We start from the raw sequence: 24079 nt of genomic DNA, 5'->3' as shown, positions 1-24079 counted from the left end.
ATCTTCATATTGATTATCCAGCATCTCTATCACAAATGGAGAAATGAATCTAAACCTGTGAGCAGAAGGTACCTTTTTACACTGAGGGCTGCTGGAGTCTGGAACAAGCTACCCAGCCACACTGTTGAAGCTGACACCCTGCCTTCTTTCAAGAAACAGTTGGATGAGATAATCAGATAGCTTCTATCAGCTACTGTAAATGAGGCCGATGGACTCCTCTCTCTTGATAACATTCTTATTGTTCTCCTATGTCTTTAAGTTCATTCAAATTTTCCATCCCTGATGAATATAACTCTTCAGGGAACCTCTTTAGGCAGACCTCAGTGGATGATGTCAAGTCTTCCCCACCTGTATTCTTCAAACCTTGAAGGTAAGCCACATAGCCATTGCTCAGAGCCAGGTCTGGACTGTAATTTTAGTGATTCAGCTACTCAAAATCACATTTACAAAACGCAACTTGAGCAATGTGAGACTTGTGCATTATTGTGAAGCAGCTGCCCACCTTTGATAACTGTGTACTGCATATTTATACATCTGTATATTTTTCTAAAATTCTGGAATAAAAAACTATTGTACTTTCACAATAATCCTAAAAGGTTAGAAACTGTTCGTTGATTTTTTAATGGTTTATTTACACAAGTGATGACATATTATACAAGCTTTGGAATACTTAGAAGAAGAAGTCAAAATAATTCTCAAAAACAAAATTAAAAAAGTTAATATATTGGGGTTAAAATCAAATCCCTTGTATCTAGAATTACATTGGTAGTTGACCAGCAGATTGATTAGAAAACAACAAACGAGTCACTATAAGAATAAGTACATAACAATTCTGTAATTGTATGATGAGGCTCTTCCCACCTTCTTGTTTTCAAAGTAAGTTTATAACCTATTGTATATATCTTGATCTTCACAGAAACAAAAATATTTTGATAATTTAGAACAAGAACAAGTACCACTTATGTAAAATTTGAATTATGACAGTATTCATAGTTTTATTCATATCAAAGAACAGGTTTAGGCCTGTGTTTTAAATGTCCAGGAGTACTGAAATGCATACAGAAGAGTATCAGAAAATGGTCTTACACCTACAATAACAAGCTACTGCCTCTTGAAGAAGGAAGATCTAGGGTCTGGGAGTAAAAACGAGAGGAATGTTGTAGAGGGGAATCTTCAGCAAAAAGACTAAAATGAGAAGAATAAGGCTTCAGACATATCTTTTGAGCTGAGACCCTCAATTTGAAATGTGAATTTTGAATATGAACTGAAAAGGAATCTCTATTCCTATCCTTGCAGGAAAATAACTGCTTAAGTATTATCCTATGTCAATGGTTTCTGGAAATCTGGTGTCCACTTTGCATCAGGCACTTCTATCTACAAATCTAATTATTAAAAAAATACTTTGCCTAGATCCATTGTCTTTAATTTAGACTTTAAGGATTTAAACAGTGGGAGGATGCACCACATTCCAAATAAATTAGGCCGCTGTCAGTTTTGCCAATTATCGTGATGATTGTTTTTGTATTTTGAGAGTTTGGTGTCGTAGTAAAATCATAAATACCAGATATTCAAGGAGTATGTTTCGTAGATTTCATATAAGGAACGTCTCATAGCCTTACAGTATATGTTGCTTAAGAAAAAGTCTATAAAAAAAAACTTGGACCTGTAACAAAGAACTATTCACATTTCTGACAATAAAAAAGGCAAAGAGTCATTATGCAAACAGTCAGCTCAGAACAGAGTCTGAGGGCTTTGTAATTATAGCACAAGGATGTGATCTGTAATTGCATCACACGACGATCTGTGATGTAATGGCATTACAATTAGAAGCTACTGATTAACTGTTATTCTAATACGGGTCGCCTTTAGTGGTTTTGCACTATTGTCTTTGGATTTGGTGGTTCAATTGGCCTCTCATTGTATTATAACTGCAAAGGTCTGATAGTCAAACACCTTATAATATAGATGTAACACCAAAAAGCTATGAAATAAAATTGTGAAATCCACTGTGAAGAAGAAGGGAATCTGATGAGAGGACAGTAGAGGACAAGAGCTGAAGAATTCTGATATGAAGTGCTACATATAAAGGAAGTAATGCCATCGTTTGTTTTTTAGGTGGACTTCAAAATCACTGAAATTCTCTGGAAATGAACTGTCCTTAAGCTTATATGTGCTTTGTTGTTTTTTTTTCCTATTTTGATTCTAGCCTTCTACTCTTTCCCCTTCCCCCAAGTGACCTCTTCTTCCGTCCCAGGACAGGGGTGTCAGAAGCAACATGTGGTCGGATTTTCATCTCTGCGAACGGTATGGAAAATTCATGCCCCTTCCAGGGCTCCCAGTTCACCCCCTGAAATCAGAAAAAAAGAAGAGACACCATGTGGAAAACAGGAGTGCAAAAAGACAAACAGTTCCTAAGCGTAGGACAAATATCCACATTTACAATGCACAGTGTGCTGAGTGTGCATTCCAGGCAGGGAGGAATATCCTACACTGACAGGTTAGAAGAATTGCCTATTCCTGGAGGGCCAGTATGTCAGCTAGGTCTCTTTAAAGCAGCAGCAGCAGCTCAAGAGCTGGGAGAAGCTGTTCAGTTGGTCCAGTCAAACCAATAACTTGCTGGTTTAGCTCATTAATAGATGAGATGGAATGAAGCCTGCCGACACACACCAGCATTCCAAGACCCAGATTGTGCAGCCCTGCTATAAACAAGTGAGTCTGGAAATGCCATATCACATTTCTGGGAACACTAGTTTTGATTCAGTACAAAAACTGGCCTGCTTTGAATAAGTGAGTGATTGAAACTGAACTGATCTGTACACTGTAAAATGGAGGAAAACTCATTCTCAGTTATGTAATTTCAGCTAAATATACAGCGTAACATTGCAGCCATTGTTTGCTTCAACATTATTACTAGTTATTGTTAATATATAATATTAGGGTATTAGTAATATTAAAATTTAGGAAAACAGGAAGAAACATTTCTGCTTAAATGTAGTTTTATTGCAGGCACTTCATTAAATTCAGATCTACATCTTACTGTTTTTCACGTCTCAGATCCATTCATTAAAAATTCTCTGCCTCCACCTTCTGGCAAAAGTTGCAAATGCATGGAACTTTAGAGCAGCCCTAAAATATACTGTAACCTGACTCATTGATATACAGCACAATGCCATTCTTTATTTTTAAAGAATGTGAATTGGAGACTAAGCAACGGGCATTGTTGTGAAAGTTTGGATAAAGAATGTATCGTTTTTGGTCAAATCTCTTACCACGCTGTGCGTATCGTCCCCATATCTGCCATTCAGGTTTGCTAAATGACAGTTTTTGTACCACCAGGCTCCACGATGAGTCAAAGCACAGTTGCTCAGAGCAATGTCATTGTCCTGGTCTATAGTAGAGAAGGGTCGGCCTTGATGATAAGTCATTGCATCACCTGAAATTGAATACGAAGTGGTTTTCTGTAACCTCTTAAGGTACTTTTCTCATTTCACTTCTGTTTGTGCTTACTGCCTCTTTATCTCTTCTATCTTGTTTCAGTTACTCTGTAAGTATTGTAAGCTGATGTGTTTGTAGAATTTCAGTCCTCTTTCTGTGTGACAAAAAGAGTATTTTGCCCCCAAATTACCCTATATATATATACTTTCAGAACTTCTCTTTAACATTTAGGGAATAAGAAAAACATCCCCCAGCACCAAATATATTATGTCTGTGAAGGTCCCTTAGGAGAATAAAATAAATCTGGGCACCAGAAGTTAAATCTCAGATTGCTTAAGGTTTTAACAATGCACTTTATCACATCATAACAGGGCTATACCCATGTGTTCATCGAGTATTAACGTTTTATCTTGCGTCTACTCACACACATTACTATCTTTTACCAACAGAGGGTGCTGTGGTCACACTTGCTCCCTTCAACACTTTACGGAGCTCAAATCAAGGAAGGAATTTCACTTTAGGAAAAATTGCTTACATGTCTAAACAGATTTACGCTGTCATGCGCTGTCATGATGTCCCTGCACTGGCCATTCAAATTTCAAAAACAAATATGGCGAATACCAACCTGCAGTGCCTCGGTAGTTGCCAATAGTCAGTTTAAACTTCTGCCTCACTGGTGCAATTTTGAAGTTGTCATAGACAGCATAGACAGACTCAGAACCTGCTTTCAAATCAACACGCAGTTCATACTGGGTGTTGGTGTTTGTAAGTTCATATATCTTTTCCAGCCCTAGAGATGAAAAAACAAAAAATCAATTCGTAAATGTGGCACTGATTATCTGATTAATTGCCAGGCTTAAAAATGAAGTTTTGCCTTAATCTATATTTTAGGTGAAGATGAAGTTTCATCTTCTGGCTTACTGCTCAATTACATTGTTAGCACCCATGGGTGAAAAAAAATACTTTTTAATCTAGTTGTGAAATATGGAAAGATTTGTTTTGTTATTAAATTCCATTTATATATTTTAAAGTATTCTCTCATTTATATATTACACTGTACTTAACATACAGTAAGATACTGTATAAATACTAACATGCTGATTGTGAGTACCAGCTATCTGGTATTACAACAGTTACACATGGAGGTACTAAGCACTGTGCTGCTGATCTGCAATACAGTAATCACTGCACTGACCCAACCAGAATTCATCAGTCAGGTTCCCAAAGCCTTGAATGTACTGTTTCCAGCGTTTCAGGAAATCAAGTTTTCCACTGTTGCGTCTTTGCAAGACCTGTTTTAGACAACAAAGAAGGAAGATTTATTTCAGAGACTCTTAATGTGTATCACTCTGCTGCATTACAGATCATGATCCACAATACTTTGTGGAGGTTTTTTATATTAGAAAGGTGGTGAACGTACGATCCAGCCGCCACCGTCAGTGGTCATGTCACAGTAAACCTCCATTGGCTTAGAGCGGTCATTGTTGAGGTAGATGGTGTAGACTCCATCAGAATTGTTCCCGCTCTGCAGAACCTCTTTGCAGTCCATAGGGAAGGGGAAGAGAACTCCAACTGCAACAGAGAGAAATAGGGAACAAAAAAATAAACAAATGCTGAACCTATTGTTCCATTTTGTCCCTCTAAAAAAAACAGTAATATCCCCTACATATGGGCACAGGTGTCCCTATATGAACAGTTCGGTCTGTTTGGCCATCAGCACTGGTTCACAGTTTCTACTTTTTGTAACAGTAATGCCTGACTTTATCAACAACAGCCAGTAAAGTGGGCAAAAATGTCACTATTCCTACACACTAGTCCTAGTTACCAAGTTAAGTTATTGGGGCAGTATAATCTGAGGTTGATGTTGATGAGGTTGAATTGATGTTCAGTTCAATTCAAAAATACTTTACTCATCCCAAAGATTTAAAGATTAATATTGTCTTTAATATTATATTTTGTTTTCCCCAGTGTATTAAGCTTAACTGGAACAACAGAACTGGAACAATGAATACTACGGCAAAGGGCGAGGCTTTGGTAACCCATAGGGTTTCGCTACAGTATGTGATGACGAGGGAGGACTGAACCTGTAGTAAAGGTGGTCTCCACTGTCCTGCTCCTCTGATTTCTTCTGAAGGCGACCAGGCTGACGATGTACTTCTTTCCCAGCTCCAGGCCATCCAAGGTAAACCTCCTCTCTCCAGGGCCCACCCGTCGCTCTGTGATCTACACGGGACACAGAGAGCCTCATACCTCACAAGACGACAGAGTCTACTGGGTTTGAATAGGCACAGTCTCAAGGACAAGAGAAATCAATAGTTCCTCTGCAATAATTAGCCATTAAATCAAGAAATCAGATACTAAGGAATAATTCTGACATGACTGAGAATGAAGTAGCACAAATGAGCAGGAATAGCCCAGGTCCTGCTGCCAAGTATCTAACAAATCTTTTAGCGTCTTTGTGAGAGCATGATTAATTAGATTAATTAGCTCTTTATATGGCAAGAGTTAGTTAATATTTGTACCAATGACAGATAATAGAAAAAGAAGGCATTGTCAGGAGAGCCAGAAATGGAAGTTATTAACTGGTAATAGCTGCAAGTCAATCTCACACATCTGTATTTAATCCCCATCACCACTAAACTAGCTCCATAAATCGAACACAAAGGCCTCCCTTCGCATTCGTCTCCACCATCCCTCCTCCGCCCCATGTACACCATGGACAGCTACCGTTTGGTTCACTAGTCTGTCTGAATCGGGTTTGAGCCTCCTCGTCCTGAGGCCAGGAGGCTACCCATGAACCAAGCGAGTGAAGCCAAACTTCACCACACAAAGTATTCCTCGCATTCACAAGCATTCAGCTCTTGGATGTCGCTAGTGAAATACAGTACATGTGACCATTTCAGGTTTTGACCATTGGGCGGCAGCATTTCGTCTCCCTTGATTATCCTTTATCTCATTATTCGTTCTTGATTGGGATGTTCTTGTTGTCTTTTTTCTAGAATCGTTTCTGGAATATTGGAAAAGCTATATTTTTTCAAGTTTTGGAATATAGTATTCTATATCAAATTGTTGCTGCAACGTGTATATAGATTACTGAGATGTCTACACTGAGTCTACATACCCTTTCATTTATTAACAATGGCAGGGTTTCTGTTGAAGAAAAATTGCTTTGTGGTAATGTCTGTCTATCTGTAACCCAGGAAAATATGAGTTTGTACAGGCTCTGCTACAAGGTATTTTAGGAAAAATAAGCAGAGCCAAAAGATCCACAAACTCACAGGGATATAATTTGCACCTTTCTACCCAATAGACAAAGCACTGTCTTGAAATAAAATCCATTTAGAGCCAGAATGACTAGAAGGAAGCTAGAGAACTTTAACTATTAATGTGCAAACCGTATTGTGATAAAAACAAGTAATAACATCTTATTTTTTATTTGCCTTTAAAATTGGTTGGTATTTCACCCAGATTTGACACTGCTTGAATACAGTTGGTTTATGAAAAATATGGGGGAGGGGGGTGATTCGGATATTGAAATATTAAAACTTTTGTTTCACACATGGTGTCCAAAAAGTCTTACAGTATTACAAAGTGGCCTCTTTTGGACACTCTGCTTTTGCTGCTGACTTTATGATTGTAGACAATTAGCAGGGAAGATCAAACTACCTGCCCACTTCCATCCTCTGCTTTGTAGGAGAGGGTGTAGCCATCAATCACAGCTAGAGGGGGGGTCCAAGTCAGCACTCCACTGTTAAGCTGGACATCTTCCACTTTCAGATTAGTGGGAGCATCAATCTCTGAAACAAAAGATTGAGAAACACTACCTGATTATTTATTTGTCGAATGTTTGAAAGCAGAGCTGCAAAGGTGTCTAGCAAGAGAAGAGGCACATACACTATGTATGTAGAAAAAGATACTGCGGATTCATACACAGGGCTTAAAAAGAAAGAACCGAACTGTCAAAGTAGCTGAACTGAGAAAGAGTTACCTGTCACAGCCTGTGTGGAGGTCCTCTTGCTCTTGCGGTCTCCCTTGACAGCCCAGATGTAGACAGTGTACTCCACTCCAGGCCTCAGCCCTGTCAGCTTGTAGGACGTCCTGTCTGCTCCCACAGGGATGTCCTGGCTCTGTCCATCAGCGTACCTGTAGCTGATCATGTAGCCATCAACAGGAGCCTGCACTCTGTTCCAGGACAAAGTAGCTGTGTCCTCTGTCACAGACTTGGTCACCAGGTTGGTGGGGGCATCGATATCTGAGGAGGAGGGTGTTTCGGTGTTATTTCATAATTGTCTTTCAATGTAAAGGGTGAGAGTCTGTGAAAGTTCAACTCCTTGACTGTTTTAGATCCAATTGGTCTTGGCTACTACCTGTCAGCGTCTTGTCCAGATGTCCTATTTTAAACTGAGGCATAACTCAGTCATTACTTTTTAGACTAAAGGTTTTACAGTATTAGTATTCTGTAGGGAACACAGCATTTTTGCTTGTAAGGTATTTATGTGGTGATGTTTTGGGCATTTGCCATAATGGACGAAATTCGAATCAGTGAATAAACTCATTCAGGATTACAATTTTGATCACCTTTAAGCAAAATTAATTATCACTGCTTCAGAATCAGTCCTGGTAGCTAAAATAACTACATTCTTTATTGTCAAAGGGAAAAGGCTAGGAGGGAGTTTGATTCCATTCATTAATAATTCATTCGATGGACCAAAGGAGAAATATATATTTTCATTGTAACAGCAGGACAAAACATTACCTGTCAAAGCCTGTGTGGAAATCTTCTTGCTCTTGCGGTCTCCCTTGACAGCCCAGATGTAGACAGTGTACTCCACTCCAGGCCTCAGCCCTGTCAGCTTGTAGGAGGTCCTGTCTGCTGCCACAGGGATGTCCTGGCTCTGTCCATCAGCGTACCTGTAGCTGATCATGTAGCCATCAACAGGAGCCTGCACTCTGTTCCAGGACAAAGTAGCTGTGTCCTCTGTCACAGACTTGGTCACCAGGTTGGTGGGGGCATCAATATCTGAGGAGGAGGGTGTTTCGGTGTTATTTTACAATTGTCTTTCAATGTAAAAGCTGAGAGTCTTTGAAAGTTCAACTCCTTGACTGTTTTAGATCCGATTGGTCTTGGCTACTACCTGTCAGCGTCTTGTCCAGATGTCCTATTTTGAACTGAGGCATAACTCAGTCATTACTTTTTAGACTAAAGGTTTTACAGTATTAATATTCTGTAGGGAACACAGCATTTTTGCTTGTAAGGTATTTATGTGGTGATGTTTTGGGCATTTGCCATAATGGACGAAATTCAAATCAGTGAATAAACTCATTAAGGATTACAATTTTGATCACCTTTAAGCAAAATTAATAAGCACTGCTTCAGAATCAGTCCTGGTAGCTAAAATAACTACATTCTTTATTGTCAAAGGGAAAAGGCTAGGAGGGAGTTTGATTCCATTCATTAATAATTCATTCGATGGACCAAAGGAGAAATATATATTTTCATTGTAACAGCAGGACAAAACATTACCTGTCAAAGCCTGTGTGGAAATCTTCTTGCTCTTGCGGTCTCCCTTGACAGCCCAGATGTAGACAGTGTACTCCACTCCAGGCCTCAGCCCTGTCAGCTTGTAGGAGGTCCTGTCTGCTGCCACAGGGATGTCCTGGCTCTGTCCATCAGCGTACCTGTAGCTGATCATGTAGCCATCAACAGGAGCCTGCACTCTGTTCCAGGACAAAGTAGCTGTGTCCTCTGTCACAGACTTGGTCACCAGGTTGGTGGGGGCATCAATATCTGAGGAGGAGGGTGTTTCGGTGTTATTTTACAATTGTCTTTCAATGTAAAAGCTGAGAGTCTTTGAAAGTTCAACTCCTTGACTGTTTTAGATCCGATTGGTCTTGGCTACTACCTGTCAGCGTCTTGTCCAGATGTCCTATTTTGAACTGAGGCATAACTCAGTCATTACTTTTTAGACTAAAGGTTTTACAGTATTAATATTCTGTAGGGAACACAGCATTTTTGCTTGTAAGGTATTTATGTGGTGATGTTTTGGGCATTTGCCATAATGGACGAAATTCAAATCAGTGAATAAACTCATTAAGGATTACAATTTTGATCACCTTTAAGCAAAATTAATAAGCACTGCTTCAGAATCAGTCCTGGTAGCTAAAATAACTACATTCTTTATTGTCAAAGGGAAAAGGCTAGGAGGGAGTTTGATTTCATTCATTAATAATTCATTCGATGGACCAAAGGAGAAATATATATTTTCATTGTAACAGCAGGACAAAGAATTACCTGTCACAGCCTGTGTGGAAATCTTCTTGCTCTTGCGGTCTCCCTTGACAGCCCAGATGTAGACAGTGTACTCCACTCCAGGCCTCAGCCCTGTCAGCTTGTAGGAGGTCATGTCTGCTCCCACAGGGATGTCCTGGCTCTGGCCATCAGCGTACCTGTAGCTGATCATGTAGCCATCAACAGGAGCCTGCACTCTGTTCCAGGACAAAGTAGCTGTGTCCTCTGTCACAGACTTGGTCACCAGGTTGGTGGGGGCATCGATATCTGAGGAGGGAGTTTCAATAGTGTTTCAGTGTTACTGACAGTCATCTCTCATTGAAAAGGCTAAGAGTGTGTGACATTTTCAGTCCTTTACTATTTTAAATCCTATCTGTCTAGGCCAATCAAGTCATTGTTACTATCTGCTAGTGTCTTACCACTTGGTAGCTATGTTTAACCTCAGTAACTCAGTAATTGATTTTAGACAAGTGATTTTACAATATTTAATTTCTGTAGGGAAGACTGCACTTTTGCTTGTTAAGGTTTATGTATGATGATATTTCAGGCATATACCATTAAAGACAAAATATAAATAACTGAATAAACTCATTTAGGTGTAGAATTTTGGTCAGCTTTAAGCAAATATTATATCACTGGTCTGGAATCAGTCCTCATAGCAATAATCATTTATCATCAAATGGAAAAGACTAGGAGGGGGGTTGATTTTAATATTTAAAATCCCCAAAGGGAAAGGCATTGTCAAAGGTAACCCTATGTTCTATAGAATCAACAGGGAAACGTGAACAAAAGGACAGAAATGCAAACTGAGGAGATGTGTTTTTGCAAGAGAGAACGGGAGGTGCTTCTTTCCACAGAGGATTGTGGAGTCTGGAACTAGGTATCCAGCCTTGATATTAAAACCAATAGCATCTCTTCCTCCAAGAAATACCCACTGTATATCAGATCTTTGGGTGTATTAACAGATAAAAACCAAACGTGTTCATTCGATGGGCCAAAGGAAAAAGGCATATTTTCATTGTAACAGCAGGACAAAGAATTACCTGTCAAAGCCTGTGTGGAAATCTTCTTGCTCTTGCGGTCTCCCTTGACAGCCCAGATGTAGACAGTGTACTCCACTCCAGGCCTCAGCCCTGTCAGCTTGTAGGAGGTCCTGTCTGCTCCCACAGGGATGTCCTGGCTCTGTCCATCAGCGTACCTGTAGCTGATCATGTAGCCATCAACAGGAGCCTGCACTCTGTCCCAGGACAAGGTAGCTGTGTCCTCTGTCACAGACTTGGTCACCAGGTTGGTGGGGGCATCGATATCTGAGGAGGGAGTTTCAGTAGTGTTTCAGTGTTACTGTCAGTCATCTCTCAGTGAAAAGGCTAAGAGTACGTGACAGATTCCGTTCTTAATTATTTTAGATCCTCTCTGTCTCGGCTACTCAAGTCATTGTTACAATCTGCCAGTGTCTTCCCACCTGGTAGTTATTTTTTAACCTCAGGCATAATTCAGTAATTAATTTATAGACCAGTGATTTTACAGTATTTAATTTCTGTAGGGAAGACTGCACTTTAGCTTGTAAGGTTGTTGTATGGTGATGTTTTCAGGCCTTTGTTATTATACAATAAAATAAAAATAAGTGAATAAATTAATTTAAGTGTAGAGTTGTGGTCACCTTAATACAAAAGCAAATATCACTGGTCTGAAATCAGTCCTTATAGCTAAAATCATTTGTTATCAAAGGGAAAAGACTAGGAGGGAGGTTGATTTTATTATTTAAAATCCCCAAAGGGAAAGGCATTGGCAAAGGTAACCCTATGTTCTGTAGAATCAACAGGGAAACGTGAACAAAAGGACACAAATGAAAACTTAGGAGAAGTGTTTTTGCAAGAGAGAACAGGAGGTGCTTCTTTCCACAGAGGATTGTAAAGTCTGGAAGATGGTATCTGGCCTTGATATTAAAACCAACAGCAATTCTTCTTCCAAGAATTACCTAGATTAGGTCCTTAGGTATTTTAGCAAGTAGAAGTCCAACGTGTTCATCCGATGGGCCAAAGGAAAAAGGCATATTTTCATTGTAACAGCAGGACAAAGAATTACCTGTCACAGCCTGTGTGGAAATCTTCTTGCTCTTGCGGTCTCCCTTGACAGCCCAGATGTAGACAGTGTACTCCACTCCAGGCCTCAGCCCTGTCAGCTTGTAGGACGTCCTGTCTGCTCCCACAGGGATGTCCTGGCTCTGGCCATCAGCGTACCTGTAGCTGATCATGTAGCCATCAACAGGAGCCTGCACTCTGTCCCAGGACAGGGTAGCTGTGTCCTCTGTCACAGACTTGGTCACCAGGTTGGTGGGGGCATCGATATCTGAGGAGGGAGTTTCAGTAGTGTTTCAGTGTTACTGTCAGTCATCTCTCAGTGAAAAGGCTAAGAGTGCATGACAGATTCCGTTCTTAATTATTTTAGATCCTATCTGTCTCGGTTACTCAAGTCATTGTTACTATCTGCCAGTGTCTTCCCACCTGGTAGTTATTTTTTAACCTCAGACATAATTCAGTAATTAATTTATAGACCAGTGATTTTACAGTATTTAATTTCTGTAGGGAAGACTGCACTTTAGCTTGTAAGGTTGTTGTATGGTGATGTTTTCAGGCCTTTGTTATTATACAATAAAATAAAAATAAGTGAATAAATTAATTTAAGTGTAGAGTTGTGGTCACCTTAATACAAAAGCAAATATCACTGGTCTGAAATCAGTCCTTATAGCTAAAATCATTTGTTATCAAAGGGAAAAGACTAGGAGGGGGGTTGATTTTATTATTTAAAATCCCCAAAGGGAAAGGCATTGGCAAAGGTAACCCTATGTTCTGTAGAATCAACAGGGAAACGTGAACAAAAGGACACAAATGAAAACTTAGGAGAAGTGTTTTTACAAGAGAGAACAGGAGGTGCTTCTTTCCACAGAGGATTGTAAAGTCTGGAAGATGGTATCTGGCCTTGATATTAAAACCAACAGCAATTCTTCTTCCAAGAATTACCTAGATTAGGTCCTTAGGTATTTTAGCAAGTAGAGGTCCAACGTGTTCATTCGATGGGCCAAAGGAAAAAGGCATATTTTCATTGTAACAGCAGGACAAAGAATTACCTGTCACAGCCTGTGTGGAAATCTTCTTGCTCTTGCGGTCTCCCTTGACAGCCCAGATGTAGACAGTGTACTCCACTCCAGGCCTCAGCCCTGTCAGCTTGTAGGAGGTCCTGTCTGCTCCCACAGGGATGTCCTGGCTCTGTCCATCAGCGTACCTGTAGCTGATCATGTAGCCATCAACAGGAGCCTGCACTCTGTCCCAGGACAGGGTAGCTGTGTCCTCTGTCACAGACTTGGTCACCAGGTTGGTGGGGGCATCGATATCTGAGGAGGGAGTTTCAGTGTTATATCACAATTGTCTGTCAATATAAAGGCTAAATGTCTGTGAAAATTCAAGTCCTTAATTGTTTTAGATCCTATCTGTCTTGGCTACTCAAGTCATTCTTACTACCTGCCAGTGTCTTGTCCAGATGTCCTATTTTGAATTTGAGTAATTCATTTTTAGACTACAGATCTTACAGTATTGTAACGCATACGGCCAACAGGCACTGTGTAAGAGCCGGCTTACCAGAGCGGTGACGTCACCGCCCTTCCCTGTAATAGCAGGACCACAGCCACTGGGCTGTGGAAAGATCTCTCTTTAGCTCACCAGGCTGGGTCCCTGTTGAGTGATGCCAGAGTCCTGGGTTCGAGCCCCCAACGGTGGGGGGCCAACCTGATGCGGCCTGGGCGCCCACCTGAACCCCGTTGCGTTACAGTATTAATATTCTCTAGGGAACACTGCACTTTTGCTTGTAAGGTTTTTGTTTAGTGATGTTTCAGGCATTTGTCAAAATGGACAACATTTAAATCAGTGAATAAACTCATTTAGGATTACACTTTTGATCACCTTTAAGCAAAATTAATCATCACTGCTTTGGAATCAGTCCTGATAGCTAAAAGAACTAAATCATTTATTATCAAAGGGAAAAGACTAGGAGGGGGTTGATTTTATTTTTTTAAATCCCCAAAGAGAAAGGCATTGACAAAGGTAACCCGTATGTTCTATAGAATCAACAGGGAAATGTGAACAAAAGGACACAAATGAAAACTTAGGAGAAGTGTTTTTTAAAGAGAGAACAGGAGGTGCTTCTTTCCACAGAGGATTGTGGAGTCTGGAACTAGGTATCCAGCCTTGATATTAAAACCAACAGCATCCCTTCTTCCAAGAAATACCTACTGTATATCAGATCCTTGGGTGTATCAGCAAGTAAAAGCTTAACGAGTTCATTCAATGGACCAAAGGAAAAATACACATTATCATTGTAACAGATGGAAAAGGAATGACCTGTCACGGACTGCGTGGAGGTCCTCTTGCTCTTGCGGTCTCCCTTGACAGCCCAGATGTAGACAGTGTACTCCACTCCAGGCCTCAGCCCTGTCAGCTTGTAGGAGGTCCTGTCTGCTCCCACAGGGATGTCCTGGCTCTGGCCATCAGCGTACCTGTAGCTGATCATGTAGCCATCAACAGGAGCCTGCACTCTGTCCCAGGACAAGTTAGCTGTGTCCTCTGTCACAGACTTGGTCACCAGGTTGGTGGGGGCATCGATATCTGAGGAGAGAGTTATTGACAATTGTCTCTTAATAAACAGGATTTTAAAGTATTTTTCTCCTGTAGGCAACATTGAACATTTGCTGTCTGTAATTGACAGAATTCATTTTTTCCTGCTTTTCTGTCAGCATAATCAAGATATAATATGCAATTTTATCATGCCCGATTAAGATTTTTCAATCAGATCACATTGTTGTAGAAAACGGAGTCTTTGTGACTTGCCCCTTATAATATTCTACATATATATATATAATATTCTGATCTGTAGTCCCTGAACATAAGAACATAAGAAAGGTGACAAGTAAGAGGAACCATTCAGCCTGTTTCACTCATTTGCTTAGTAGTAGCTAACAGATATACTGTAAACATCTGATCCACCAGCGATTCAAGTGATGTGATTTCAATATGCAGTGCTTCAATTATTGGTTATGGGGCACATCAGACTTTAAAGATACTTTTTCTGGTTCCAAAGACAATTTAAAATAAAATTTAAAACAAAAGTAATGCTTTAACGTGTATTTTGACCTATTATATCTTTCTAAATTATAAAAAATTCTAAATGATAAAAAAACCTGTCACAGCCTGTGAGGAAATCTTCTTGCTCCTGCGGTCTCCCTTGACAGCCCAGATGTAGACAGTGTACTCCACTCCAGGCCTCAGCCCTGTCAGCTTGTAGGAGGTCATGTCTGCTCCCACAGGGATGTCCTGGCTCTGTCCATCAGCGTATCTGTAGCTGATCATGTAGCCATCAACAGGAGCCTGCACTCTGTCCCAGGACAAAGTAGCTGTGTCCTCTGTCACAGACTTGGTCACCAGGTTGGTGGGGGCATCGATATCTGAGGAGGGAATTTCAGTAGTGTTTCAGTGTTACTGACAGTCATCTCTCAGTGAAAAGGCTGAAAATATGTGACAGGAGTCATCAACATCCGAGTAATAGCAAAATACTTGTGGGTTATTTTCACATTTTAGAAGAGCGATATTACAATATTACCTAACAAACTGCAGTGCCTGTCACATATGTAAAGCTTTCATATTTGTCAAAAAAATGTAGACAACCACAGTTCTGTAACTTAATCTGAAGTTTTCCTTTCCAGATTGTGGTTTCTGAAGCTTTTAGAAGTCAGCATTTTTTTGTGTGTTTTGAAATTCTGTAGATGCAGGGTCATTTGTGTGAGGACGCTAGCATAGCCTTTGCCTTTGGATTCAGAGACTTTGGGGATATTGTATTGTGGAGAAAGTATTGTGGAAAAGGGACAATGTAAGGATAGTAGGTTCCAAAACACAAAAAGGATTATCCACTTCTCAGATCATCATGTTTTTCCAGTCTTGTAGTAATAAGTTAAAATCTTTTTGCATTCTTATAATCTTTTTGATACATTATAGTATCATTGAAGTCTACTAATAGCTTCTAAATGGATATTTAGGTGAGGTTAGGAAAATACATTAAGTGTTCCATGTACAGTATGCTCATGTCCCATCATAATAACATACAGTAACCACCTAAGAGCTCTTCATGAATAGCTTTGTTCAAATTTACTACTGGAGTCAGTGCTTTGTTGTTTTAAGTGAAGGATTTGGCCAGAATGTCAAACTTCCTTTAAAAAGGGCAGTATACCTGAATAGTTGGACATGACTGAAAGCTGAGTATCACGTTAAAAGAAAGAAAACTGTTTTTCATAAAGTTTTTTTCCTTCAATTGTTGCTGATTTTTGTCAATTCAGCAAACGTATTGAATCCAAATCAACTGTATCAGTAACTACCATGTCACAAAATGAATATCATAACCCTTTGGCAGCATGCAGTGGAAAACTCAGTTAATGGGTCTGGTCTGTTAAAATAACGTCCTGCTAAGGTTTATTACTGTATATCTCACTACTGTCCTGACAATCAAAACGTACAGAGGCCATGTTCTTGGGCACCAATCTGCATTTGTTGTTTGGTAGAATATAGTTTTAGTGCAATATCATTTGTCATTTCTAGCAGTCCTGTCAAAGCCATTTTTTGGTTTCAGTTGCAACCCCTTTTTACACCTTTTTATTTGGTCCTCTGTAGCCAATGCATGCTGAACCCACAGCTTCTTGAACCTTATCAAGAATAAGTTGTTTTCTCATGATGGGTGGAAGAAAAATTATCTTCCATGAAGCCTCTCAAGACCCAGCAAAAGAGATGAGGGCGCCCATTTTTGGCCATGGAATTCCCTGTCTTCTCTCTCTGGAATCTGTGGAACAATTGCCTGTCACCTGCAATTTCTGTACTACAATCTTTTCCTTCACCTGGTGCCTGGGTCTTCGGAAACTTTTGTTTGCATCGCAGCCTGGATTCTTCACAGTTTCAACAACATTCAGTGCAAAGAGCTTCCAAAATGTAGATTTGAAATACATGCATCAACCCCTTCTCCCCTCCTCACTATCCATTGTATTTTCTGTCAGACTGCATGCAGGAATTTTACCTGTTAGCCCATTCACAGAAGAAGGTTTCCCTGCTGTATTCCCTTTAATGGCTTGAACTTTTATGAGGTACTTGGTGCCAGGGAAGAGATCTGCAAAATAGTAAGCTCAGCGTGAATTTTTAATTTTCAGCTGTCATTTTTAAACACATTTTGCGAAAGCTATCCAAGGGACAGGACAATTAATGCTGCAAGGAGATATAGATAACTTCTAATTGTCACCTGTGATGGTGTAGCTGGTTTTAGCTCCAGAACTCTTCTGAACTCTGACCTCCTGCTCCTGGCCTTCGGGAGTGACAAAGGTCAGTCTGAAGTAGTCAACTTCCGATGAGGGATTTGGCCACTCCACCTGGATAGAGTCCTCTGTCTGACTGACCACTCTGATTTTCTGCACCGTTGACACTTCTGAAAATAAAAAGCAGATATGAGCGTGCATTCATTTTTACTGTTTCATTCGCAATACATTAATAGTCTCGTGGAAATGGTTCTTTTTCATTGCTGTCAGGGTTCAGACATTTTACTTTTTGTGAGGGTTTTTTAACTTAATTTGGGAATACAGTATGTGCAGCTACAAAAAGAAAATATTGTACTAAAAATGAAACCATATATAGAGCTGTGTTTCTAGCATCCATTCAAAATAGTAAGCTTTAATAAAGCAAGTTTTGTCTCAATTTCTGCATTAACATAAGAATCATGCTAATAATAAAATAACAAAACCCAACAAAAAGAATGTATGCGTAATTCCAGTGGTCTAGAACGCTTGTGTTCCGTACAGAGTTACAATATCTTGCAATTTGCGTTGGTACACTGACATATGTTTCTTAAAATGTCTTTTTTGGCATCCTTAATAATTATGTAAACAAATCTAATTACCTTGGTGGTTAGCAAACCATAGCCTCTTTAAGCCAGCTGGCCAAAAAAAAAGTAGTTTAATAATCTGGTAGCACAAAACCTCCTTTTCATTTTGTAATATGAAAGTGTGCATATACAGTAGTTTCATACAATTTTAGAAAACTTTGAGCTGTTATATCTGTGTGTTTTTTTGTCATTTTTCTTTTGTTTTTTTTTTATAAATTCGACTAAAAGGCTCAAATGAACCTATCCTAACATTATAAAGTTTGTTTAGACCACAGGCATAACTAACTATAGAGCTCCTACAGAGTTTTAAACCTTTTTCTATGAAAAATATGTATGTTGTGCACAAAGTCCAGTATATACTTCAGTGTTAACTGAATCCACTTATTTGCTGGCAAAGGGCACTGTGTGGCCCTAAAAGAAACAAAATCACCATTATGTTGACATCCTTATAACGTAAAGAGAGGAATTTTAAGTTTTCATACCAGTCGTGGCCTCCAATGATTCAGGCTCACTAGTAATGCCCTTGATCCATGCAGACACATTTATGATGTATTTGACTCCAGGAGTTAAGCCAGTGATCAGATAGGAGTTTGTGTCACTGGGGACTCTGATTTCCCTAATGGAGCCTTCATCTCCTTCAGGGTGATATGTAAGGAGGTAGTACTCGGCACCAGGTACTTCGTCCCATTCCACCAAAAGGGATTCTTCAGAGGATCTCAGTAAGCGCAAGTTATTGGGGCCCATCACTGAATCCAACAAAATAAAAAAGTTTAGGCTGGCTTTATCTTAATTGCTTATATACATAACAGAACACGATTCTACTGAAAACACAGGAACTGTATTAGCTCAGTTTAGACCTTTGTGGGCAAACGGGGGTTTTGCAAAATGAAGAAAAGTAATTTAAGGAAAGTCTGGCTGCACTGAAAATGCTTATGTATTAGGTTCTTTCAATTAAGACAGTGGAAAACATGCAAAAATATTTAAAAGGGAAACTATTCAAAACAAAATGTAATCCTGGAGACAGACAGTCAGCAAAGCTAGACGCAAATTTCCACTTCAAAATTATTCTGTGGGTTAGGGTAAAAGTATAGGAGAGGAGAGGAGAACATTAGGAGTAAAGTAAGTGAAAACCAGAAATGGGCAAGTGGGGAAAGAGAAACTGGTGATGAGGAGACCACAGTTAGAAGGGAAGTCTGTGTAACAGGTTAGGACATTGTTCCACACCACGAGTACAGGAAACTGTGTGTTTTCATTCTGTTCAGCAGCAGGCTTTCCATTTAGTGACAGTTCATAGGTCTGTTTCTGTATTTTACATTGGCTCCCTCTAGGAACACCTTCTAGAACAAATAATAATTCAGAGAGACTGCTAAGAAAAATAACTTAATCTCTGACAGTAAGAAGTAAAATAGCTTACATAGGTGAGAAACTCACAAAGGAAGGCTTTCAGACCAGAAAAAGCAGTCATAACCATTTTGTTGCGATTGGAGAACTGATCCCAAAAGCTCAGAATCTCATCTGACTGAAAGTCATTTACTCAAAAATGGACTATTTGCATTTAATACAAAAGGCTTCACATCCTTCTTAACACATATTGGTGTTTTCTATGTAAAAAACACTCCCTTTGCGTAATGCTTTTATTGATGGGGACGTTTTTAAAGTACTTAAAGTGAATGAAATGGAATGATCGGAATTTCGAGCACCACCAGAAGATTTGCAAATGACACTATGATAGCTAATGACAATAGCTTTTTTTGCTTAAGCATGTTTTTGCATTAAAGTTGACCAAGTGAGCAATATCACAAGTTAATTGTCACAGCTATAGAGTAACTGTAAGAATCCAACCAATCCAGCAGTATGGTATTGCTCTGTGATTTTAAAATAGAGTTAATGTAATTTGGGAGGCATGTACTCCAGATTTTTGGAAGTGGTCACAATAACCTCTAGTAACTACATTGCGGTCGTTTTAAAAGTTTTGGCACTGCAGAATGGGACTATTGTTTAAATGAGATGTAATATAGAAAGGGATCTTTATTAAGGTGTAATGAGAATTTTAAGCTGATTTTACACCTCATTTTGTTCTGACCTTTATTTCCACGGCAAACCAAATAAGAGACTTTTAATTTCTTTCCAATGACAACCATGTTTATCCTGGTTTTGCATCTTGCAATGCACAAATGCCCTGAAGACAGTGTTTGGGAATGAGCTGTAGAATAAAAACTTCCAGCAGATGTGTAGAATAGGCATTGATCTGGGGTAGGGAAAGCCACTGGAATTCAGAGATTTTATCTCGTTATTGTTATTTACACTGCTTCAAACAATGATTTCCCTTTTTCTTGCACATTTATTTGGGCTGGGGTTTATTCTCATTGTGGATTCTTATTTGCTGCAGGGTGATCAGTTTTCGGGTGGTGTCATAAATGTCTAATGATTACTGGCTCTTTTTAACCAAATCTAACCAAGAACAGTAGTGTTTTCTAAATGCTCTGGAGAATGTTGGAAAATGTTAGAATGCAGTGGACTAGATAAGAAGCTAGTAGTGTTGAATTGATTGTAGAAAAGTAGTGTACACCTTTATAGCCTTTCTGTGTGAATCTCCTGATTATTGCACTGCCAGAAGAGAAATAGCCCTAATCTTTGTTTCAGTTTCATTAGCTCTCATGTTCTGGTAAGGCCTAATATGAAGAATACTGTCGCTCTGTTTCTGTCAGCTGAGCCAATATAAGCATAATATTTTTTTAAAACTGATAGTCATGTTAATGCTAATAAAAGCATGAGATAATGTACACTGTACACTATAATAAAACCTCTGAGAATATAAAAATGTCGCATGTCATAAACCCACTTACTACTTAATTCATGCTGTAATTGTTTTGCTTTATGAAAGGTTTGGTGCAGGGCTCTCAAATCTGTGCCATTTACTGTGCACTTCAAGAGCCTCTAATCTTATTAGCATGAAAATTGCTTGATTTTCCTTATAGAATGGGAAACATAAATTCCAAGCTTCCTTCATGATAAGGAGAATCTGATCAATTATCTGTCAGTCAGCTAAGAAAATACTGCCTAACATTTCAAGGTGAAAATACAGGGGAATGTAGCATATTCAATTACCCTTGAAGAAGAAAAATATAATGAATAAAGCCCTGAACACAAGCTGGAAATTCTGTAGATTACCATATTTAATCTATCCATTTCCTAACCACTTCATCTGACTTAGGGTTACAAGGGAGCTGGAGCCCAGACAGGATACACCCTGGATGGGATGCCAGTTCATTGCAGTATTTCACTCATACACCTTTAAATATTAATAACGCATAAACTAAGATTGGCCAATGCTTTCTGGTCAGCAAGCAGACAAGGATTGTAAGAATATGGATGGACATAATGAGCATTTTCAAGTTTTATAAGTGGCTAGAATCATAAAACAAAAAACAACCTGTGATGAAATATTTTATCTTTGCTCATATGAACTTTTTCATAGCACTACAGGGATACACGTTTGCAGTTCTGATATAATCTGAGATTTGTTTATGCAGTTATCCGTGTTGTAGGTTTGTCCCAGACATAACATCCCACATTCCTGCTCCATGTGAATTCTCCTTCTGGGAAGTCTAGCACTTAACAGCCACCCTGCCCTGGGAAGGTGCTTTAATCTAACCCAGTGTTAAATCTGTCATGAAGCCCTGATTTTACCACACCTGCCATCTAACTTTGAGCCTACTCTCTTCTGACCCTCTTCTGTTCCCCATTAAGATCAACACGATATGAAACCTGAACGTGTTTTCATCTTCTTTTTGTTTTTTTTTTCAAACTATTTGCGCGTAGTTTACAAGACAGATAAGCTTGCATGATCTAACTTGTGTCTCCCAGTACAAAAAATTCAGAGAGACTGGAGACACATTTGAGTAAATTCATCCTGTAGAGCTGTGGTTACCAACCCAGGACATAAGGGACTGCTGTGTCTTGTGGTGTTTGCCAGAGCCAAGTTTTTATTCCTCGGCTATTTGGTTTCAATTTTTTATTTGGGACATATTTTAAGATTTGCTTTCACCCCTTATAAGGGTTGAATAAGATTGGTAATTTGTATCCACCCTTAACCAGTCTTGAGTTTCAAAACTTGCTTATTTCACATGTGCTGCCTGAAATATAACCATCTGGACCTCAACAGAAGGATGCAAATCTCAGTGTTCTACTAAGAAATGAAATGATTATTCAGAAACAAGGGTAAGCAACTTGAATTTCTCTTCTGTGTGTCAAAGTTGTTGGTAACAGCACTCTTGAGGAAAACCCATAGCCTAAACAAGTAATCAGTTAAAGTAATTAATTAGCTACGGAGATTCAGCTGGAATGACAAACACTGAGTCTTAAGACATGGTGAAAAAGAGTCATATGCGGTTTATCTCCAATATCTGCCTCCGCTAACCACTCAAAACTCTCCAGCTATCTCTGCACCAACTCTCCAAGAATCCCTACCTCAAGTGGCGGTCTGAAGTATCGACAGCACAGGACTCACATACTGTATTCCTGATCAGGATTTTACCAGTAAAACAAAATATAGCATTGCCCGGGGTTATGTTTGTGTAAGAGTACATATGTGTGTTAATGTAGTTCATGTTTGTTATTAATAAGAGTCAGTGTACAGTATCTACACACAGAGAGGTACTTACCCTTGGAGCAGTCGATCCCTGTAAAGCCATCCTCACAGATGCACGTTCCATCATCACACTCTCCATTCCCACTGCAGTCATTAGGGCACCTCCACAGGCTGCAGTCCTCACCCATGAAGTTTCTAAAGCACTGGCAAACTCCGTCCACACAGCGGCCCTTGTCGTTACAGTCATTGGGGCAGAGGAGCTCACTGCAATCAGCCCCAGCGTACCCCTGGTAACAGACACACTGCCCATCCACGCAGCGTCCATTGTCACTGCATTCATTTGGGCAGGACCTCCTGGAGCAATCCTCACCTTCCCAGCCCTCATCACAGACACAGCTACACGTGTCCTGTTTTAAACTCCCATGGCCACTGCACTTGATGTCTGAGCCTAAGAAACAACAGTGAGGATAAGCTGACACAGCTGTTACAGTGCTGCTGTTCAGACATTCAGATGAGTAAGTTAAATCACCCTAATGCAGTGATAGAAGCTGGTTTTGGAAGAGAAGTTAGAGTCATGCTGATTGAAAGATTTTTTGGGGACTTTGGATCATTCATCAGTCAGTCGGGATTTGAGAACTGTTAGAATCTTAAGAGCTGTAACCTGAAATCATGAAACTGCAAGCAAAATGTTAGTCAGACAACATTAAATGTGCATGCAAAACCTCTTTTGTGGTAAACTCCTGCAGCTCTGATTTTGTTTTCCCTTACTCTAGACAGCCATGGATTCATAGTGGCAAAGGAACCTATCCTGTGGGATAGTAAAAGCATCAATGAACCAGGATTAGTACCTCCTCCACCACAGCAACCCTGTGTGCACTGGCTTTTGAGGTAGGTCACTTCCTCCTCCAGACCATTAATCCTGTACAACAGGGCCTGGAAGCTCTCAGATGACTCGCAGTCGCATTTTGGAGTTTGCAAACGGATATTGTGCCTGAAGACGATGTTGTTATCTCCCTCCATGCCCTGCGAAGAGACCGCCTGCTCTGTCCCCTGGTCCTGTACAGGGATGGTGTCCATCTCCACCTTGCAGTCAGATGCCTTAGGCAGGTCGATCTTATAAACGTGGCTAAAAGTGACTCCATTGTTAGCAGGGATGACAGGGTCGTCAGCAGCAGTGAAGTCTCCACAGATGCACAGAGAACCCAAAAGGAGCAAGACCCTAACCTTCTGAGTTGTTCTGAAGAACATCTTGACTGCTTTGAGTGAAGAGAAAAAAATATTTAAATTTCTGCATAAGACATTGAGTGCAATGTTGTGGATACACAAAAAGCTAAAACATACTTATAGTAGCTTAATGCATTAGATCTTCAATGAAAATTTGAATATTCTAGATAGATAGATAATACTTTATTAATCCCGTAGGGAAATTGATGACTGGATGTACTACAATGAAAGTTGTTGTTCATAAGATAATCTAAAAGGAGTTAGTTATCCTATTGGAAGTTCCATCGACAAATCTTGTATTCAATGTAAAGTCCCTCCTGAAATCTGGAAAGTCTGTTAGAATCCCAGGGAAAATAGAATGGAAAAGGGCTCATAACCCTAATTGATTTCCTACTGGAAGTTTTCAGTACTGTTTCTGATCATTCCAGCTAAATAACCCAAAGGTGTTCACAGAAACAGCAAAGCACAATAGCAGAATTTCTTATTGAAAATATTGACAGAATACTGATTGTTCCTGATTCATTTAGATTTTGTTTACTTACTAATCTTGCTACTTACTACTTACTAAGCCTGTTTAC

The 24079-nt window shown here is 39.6% G+C and overlaps 1 protein-coding gene across 1 annotated transcript; it reads right to left on the bottom strand.

The window, feature by feature from the left end:
* Positions 1–612: 612 nt before the first annotated feature.
* tnn (tenascin N) lies at positions 613–23882 on the bottom strand. The gene is made up of 21 exons (XM_069194046.1): positions 23126–23882; positions 22351–22725; positions 18169–18432; positions 17051–17233; positions 16832–16921; positions 14955–15218; positions 14119–14382; positions 12852–13115; positions 11810–12073; positions 10768–11031; positions 9728–9991; positions 8960–9223; positions 8192–8455; positions 7424–7687; positions 7102–7232; positions 5520–5658; positions 4856–5007; positions 4631–4727; positions 4061–4225; positions 3270–3433; positions 613–2347 (listed from the first exon to the last, which is right to left on the bottom strand). Exons 1-21 carry the CDS (start codon positions 23523–23525, stop codon positions 2192–2194), a joined length of 4692 nt encoding a protein of 1563 aa, XP_069050147.1. The 5' UTR covers positions 23526–23882; the 3' UTR covers positions 613–2191.
* Positions 23883–24079: the final 197 nt, after the last annotated feature.

This window comes from Lepisosteus oculatus, chromosome 9 (genome assembly GCF_040954835.1).
Source record: "Lepisosteus oculatus isolate fLepOcu1 chromosome 9, fLepOcu1.hap2, whole genome shotgun sequence".
Taxonomy (NCBI): Eukaryota; Metazoa; Chordata; class Actinopteri; order Semionotiformes; family Lepisosteidae; genus Lepisosteus; species Lepisosteus oculatus.
This window is presented reverse-complemented; position numbering and strand designations above follow the sequence as displayed.